This window comes from Mesocricetus auratus, unplaced genomic scaffold (assembly GCF_017639785.1).
Source record: "Mesocricetus auratus isolate SY011 unplaced genomic scaffold, BCM_Maur_2.0 Super-Scaffold_100008, whole genome shotgun sequence".
Lineage (NCBI taxonomy): Eukaryota > Metazoa > Chordata > Mammalia > Rodentia > Cricetidae > Mesocricetus > Mesocricetus auratus.
In genome coordinates, this window is record NW_024429192.1 from 33984632 (window position 1) to 33990014 (window position 5383).

General features: G+C 36.0%; 1 protein-coding gene across 1 annotated transcript; it reads left to right on the forward strand.

Annotated features, from left to right (window-relative positions):
• The first annotated feature begins 3186 nt into the window (after window positions 1–3186).
• Window positions 3187–4104, forward strand: LOC101822492 (olfactory receptor 5AC1-like). The gene has a single exon (XM_005076748.1). It carries the CDS (start codon window positions 3187–3189, stop codon window positions 4102–4104), a length of 918 nt encoding a protein of 305 aa, XP_005076805.1.
• The last annotated feature ends 1279 nt before the right edge of the window (window positions 4105–5383 follow it).

The window sequence follows — 5383 nt, forward strand, 5'->3', positions numbered from 1 at the left end:
TTCAAACACTTCATTACCAAAAAATTTTCATTATGTATCAATACTTGTGTGAAAATATAATAGTGTGGTAATATGTTTTATGGGAAATTTTTAAATAAATGTATCATACAACAGTCCTGAAAAGCTAAATGAAATATTTTGTTCTTTTGTTCCTTTTCTCTGAATCCCTGTTGACTCACAGCTATGTGTTTATACACCAAAGATCAGTGCTCAGTCATGTGACATTGTAAGAGTCCCTGTGGTAGACTTTTATTTTTTGATTCTTATTAAGCAAAATTACTGTTTCTGACTTTTACTTTGGAAATTGCCATAGTCAAGATGTATTTGTGGCTCCTGGACAGTGTGGCTTCTTGTGCCAGCTGTGCCGGCTTCCTGACCTGGTTATTGAATTCCTTGGGAATCCTGGGAATACGAAGAAAGGAAGAGTCCCCCCACAAAACAGCATTAGTTTCATGATAAATGCCTGGAAAATATAAAACAAAGGACATCTTATGTTTTTTGAGGTGAGACTGTGGAATATTTAATAATTTTGACAAACATAACCCAATTCTCACCTATTGTGTTTTAGTGTCCAATAAACTCTAAAAATTTCTCTTCCTATTCACAGTAAAATGGAGGTGAATGAATCCCACAGGGCAGTTTATTTATTTAATTGGCACAAGCAGGACAAAAGTTCTCATGTGCAAATTTCTGGACAATGTTTTAGTTCAACTACATATTTTCCGTGCCTGAATTGTTTCTTGCCTATTCCTTTAAAATGATCTCTTTTTCCACTCCTTTAAAAAATAAGACAGTTCCCACTCACCCCCCCCCCCAACTCCCTGCAGTTTTCCCAATCTGTTCAGAAGCTCTTGCCTCATTCCACTTCTCTGAGGTACCATGCATATCTCTCTTAGGTTCTTTCCTGTTTCCCAGACTCTCTGTCAGTGGAATTGCAGACTGGTACTCCCCTGATCCATGTCTAAAATCCATATATGAGCAAATGGGCAAAGAATGGGCTGGTGAAACCAGCAGAGACAGATGATCTGAACAGGGGAGCTCTTGGACCCCAGACCGACAGCTGGGAGGCCAGCATGGGACTGATCCAGACCCCTGAGTGTGAGAGTCAGTGAGGAGGCCTGGCAAGCTATGGGGCCTGGGCAGTATATCAGCGTTTATCCCTGGCATACAAATAGATTTCGTGTGTCCATAACAACACAAAGAGGGATGCTCTCTCAGCCTGGAGTCTGAGGGGAGGGCCTGGACCCTGACTGACCTGAGTGAAATGACAGACTCCAGATATCCCCTATGTGGAAGGAAGTGGGGATAGGGTGGGAGGCTGGGAGAGATGGTGGGGGGGGCTTGTGGCAGGAGGGGATGGAGAGGGAACTGGGATTGACACATGAAGCAAGCTATTTAAAATTAAAGTTTATTTTAAAAAAGAAAAAATAAGACAGTGCTTTGGGAAAAACAGTTGTTCAAATAACAGATTCTGGAATGGAGCTGTTAGCTAATTCTGTATGACTACTAAAATTAAAAAAAAGTAAAAATCCATGTTGGTAGGAAATCTATCCGGCTGGCCTTGTCTTAATACTTCATTGGATGATTGGCCCATGAAACCCGATATTTCTAAGTGATCAGCTCCAACTTTATATGAACAATACAGAAATACAAATATACAAACAGCCACATCTCCAAATTGTGCATATCTATCATTACAGAAGCAAAGTAATGTGGTCCAAACTTGAATGTTCTCCCTGCTGTATCCAGGATCTGGTCCCACTTCCCTGACTGATTATACTCATGGGTACAAGTGGCTTGATGATATAATCTTGCATGTTATTTTTATGGTCATTGTAAATTAGATAGCTTCATGTTTCACCTACTTAAATCCATCTATCTATCTATCTATCATCTATCTATCTATCTATCTATCTATCTATCTATCTATCTATCACTTAAGCTGAACAAAGAGATATTGGGGACACTGATCACTGATTCTATAGTGATGTGTTTTAGAATGTTAAACAGAACATTTAATTTAACAATCTCCATCAAGAAATTAAAGACTCAGGAAAACCAGTGACATTGTTAAAATCGCTTTAATACCATGGGAAACTGAAATATTAAAAGACATTCTAAATTTACAGGGCAATTTTCTACAGAGGCATGTTTAAATTTTGTTTCTTCAATCTGCCTTTAACATTTAAGCAAATTGTATACACATGTTTGCATATGTTTTAACTTAAAATGAAAGTGATTTTAACATAATAGATTAACATATGAACAACAGGATCTTTGTTACAATCTAAAAATTATAATATTTTAACTCCAGTGTCTTAACCCCATGAGGCATGAATAGAAGCTTCTTTAAATTTATTTTGCTGAAAAAAACCATGAAAATTTGTATTCAAAATTTGTGGTTGTTCTTATAAATGTATAATCAGGTAGCATACCTGAAAAGGATAGAAGGGACAAAATATTGTAAATTACCATCTTATTACTTGAGCTGTTTATGTTTTAAAATGACAGACCTACAAATATAGCTAATATCAAAGGCACAGTCCATTTTCACCCCATATAAGAACACTTGAAAGATATATATATATATATATATATATATATATATATATATATAAAACAAATGTAGGATGATGCCATTTGAGAATGAAAGAGAAACATTACAGAGAAGGGAGAGAAACCTGGGGAGTGTTATCATATTCAAAATCCATTGCAAATGGGAATGAAAATGTCCTTATGTAAAGCAACACTTCATATAGTGAGACTTTCCAACTTGAGCTTCTTTTAAAATATTTTAATATAAAGTGTATTTTCATCATACTAAATTTTTGCATAAAAGTTATGTTATAAATACATGTAAATTAAACATTACCTAAATATTTAACAAATTGTACATGATTTATAGTTATTTAGGCCAATGTGCATAATACCATGTAAATCAGTGTCCCTGGCCTCCTCAGTTCCTTTTTAGGTAATTGCATGTTATAAAATATATACATCAAAATTGTTCAGAAAATGTTTCTTATTTCTGGAAGTCTTCAGAAGGAGAAACAGTACACTTCATTCATGTTTACTAAGGAATATCTGACATGTAGGAACATGGACTACAGTATGATCCTATTCTCCTTGAGGCTTGGACATCTTTTCTTTGTCTCATCTCTGCAGTGAGCAGCCTGAGCGGGTGTGATGAAAGGAAACAGGACCCTGCTGACTGAGTTTGTTCTCAGAGGAATAACAGATCGTCCAGACCTGCAAGTCCCCCTCTTCCTCGTGTTCTTCCTCATCTATGTCATCACCATGGTGGGCAACCTTGGCTTAATCTTTCTCATCTGGAAGGACCCCCATCTTCACAGTCCAATGTACTTTTTCCTTGGAAATTTAGCCTTTGCTGATGCCTGTATTTCAACCACAGTGACCCCAAAAATGCTTATGACACTTTTACATCAGAATGACATTATAACCCTGGGTGAATGTTTTGCTCAGTATTACTTTTTTTGTATCAGTGCAACCACAGAAATTTTCCTTCTAGTAGCGATGGCCTATGACCGCTATGTAGCCATATGCAACCCTTTGCACTATGTAGTTGTGATGTCCAAAAGACTCTGCACTGTGTTAATAAGTATGTCATATATAGTTGGTTTTGTAAACTGTGGACTTAATGTAGGGTTATTATTTAGATTAACTTTCTGTAAGTCCAATATAATTGACCATTTTTACTGTGAAATCTTGCCACTCTATACAATTTCTTGTACAGATCCGTCTCTTAATACATTGATAATTTTTATTTGCGCTTCTTCCATACAAATCAGTACCTCTGTGACTATTTTAGTCTCTTATGCCCGTGTCCTGTTTGCTGTCCTGAACATGAAGTCTGATAGGAGCAGAAAGAAAGCCTTCTTCACCTGCAGTGCCCACCTGCTCTCTGTCTCTTTGTTCTATGGCACTCTCCTTTTCATGTATGTGAGTCATGGGTCTGGTCCAGGTAAACAACAGGATAAAATGTATTCACTGTTCTACACAGTTGTAATTCCTCTGCTAAACCCTTTTATTTACAGCTTGAGAAACAAGGAAGTTTTGGGTGCTCTGAAAAATGTCATAAAATGATAATCATTATAAAATCCAAAGTCTGTTTTACTCCTGATTCTCTCTTTTGAAATGCAAAATAAATTTGATCCTTGTTTTGCACATGATTGAAAACTTATGTATTGTGACATTAAAAAATGAACATTTAGACTATGAATGGCTGTCTTAATATTATAATTGTAAAATTTGTAAGAGGGTCTTAAAAGTTAAATCCTGTTGTTTGTTATTTTGAAAGTCATACTCACTGTGGAAGTTATTTCATTAATTTCTCCTTTTGACTGGAAAGTTTGGCGTTTAATGTCTATATTAAATACATTCAAATTTATTTTTAAGTTTGAAAGCAAGCATAGGCTGTGTAAATGATGACTTTAAAACCTATTTTCCCCTTTTAAACAACTCTCGAGGAATGTACATTCAAATTATTTAAATATCTATAATTATATTACCTTTAAATAATTAAATAATACTTATGCAATGCATGATAAGGAATAACACTCATGCACTTAAATGGGGTATTTCATGAGATTCATGAGTAATCTAGAAGAGATAAATATTCACGTTACATTCATTTAAAGTTCTCAAAGTTAAAGTATTGAAAATGAACACGAGCATTTTTTTTCATGGAGCATGAGAAAACAATTTTAAAATTCTTATAAATTCTTTGTCCTTTTGCTACCTGTGCCTATCTTTTGTGTTCACATATTTCTTTGTCTGTGAATCAGGCATCGGGGTGCATCTTCTAGCCAAGATCTCCAAGTGAATGTCGTTGGGAGTAATGTGAACAGGTGCACTGTGCTTCATGTCATGAGCCACATGAAATCAACGGCATTAGTAAAGAATATTCTTGTTCATAATTTCTTTGGATATTGAAACAATATGAGAAAGAGGGAAACAAGTTGAACAGTATCAGCTGCAAAAACCAGAATGTAGAATATTTGAACACATGGTTATACTATGCACAAACTTTTGAAGGAAAATGTCAAAACTGTTATATTGAATGTGAAATGGTATCATAGGCTTTCACATTGGTTACATAGTTCCCATCTGGTGTCACTGTTTGAGAAGGTTATGGAATTTTTAAGAGATGGGGGCCCTGCTTGAGGAGGTGGGCCAGCACAAGCAGGCCTTGCCTCCCTAAAGCCCCACCCCACTTCTCATTTTTGCTCTGCTTCCTGAGTGTGGATTCAATGTATCTGATGCTTTAAGCTCGGCCATCGGGATTGTATTCTTCAGGAACTGCAAACCCTAATCCATGCTTTACCTTTTGCATAAAGTAGCTCAGACAGAAGATTGGCACCAG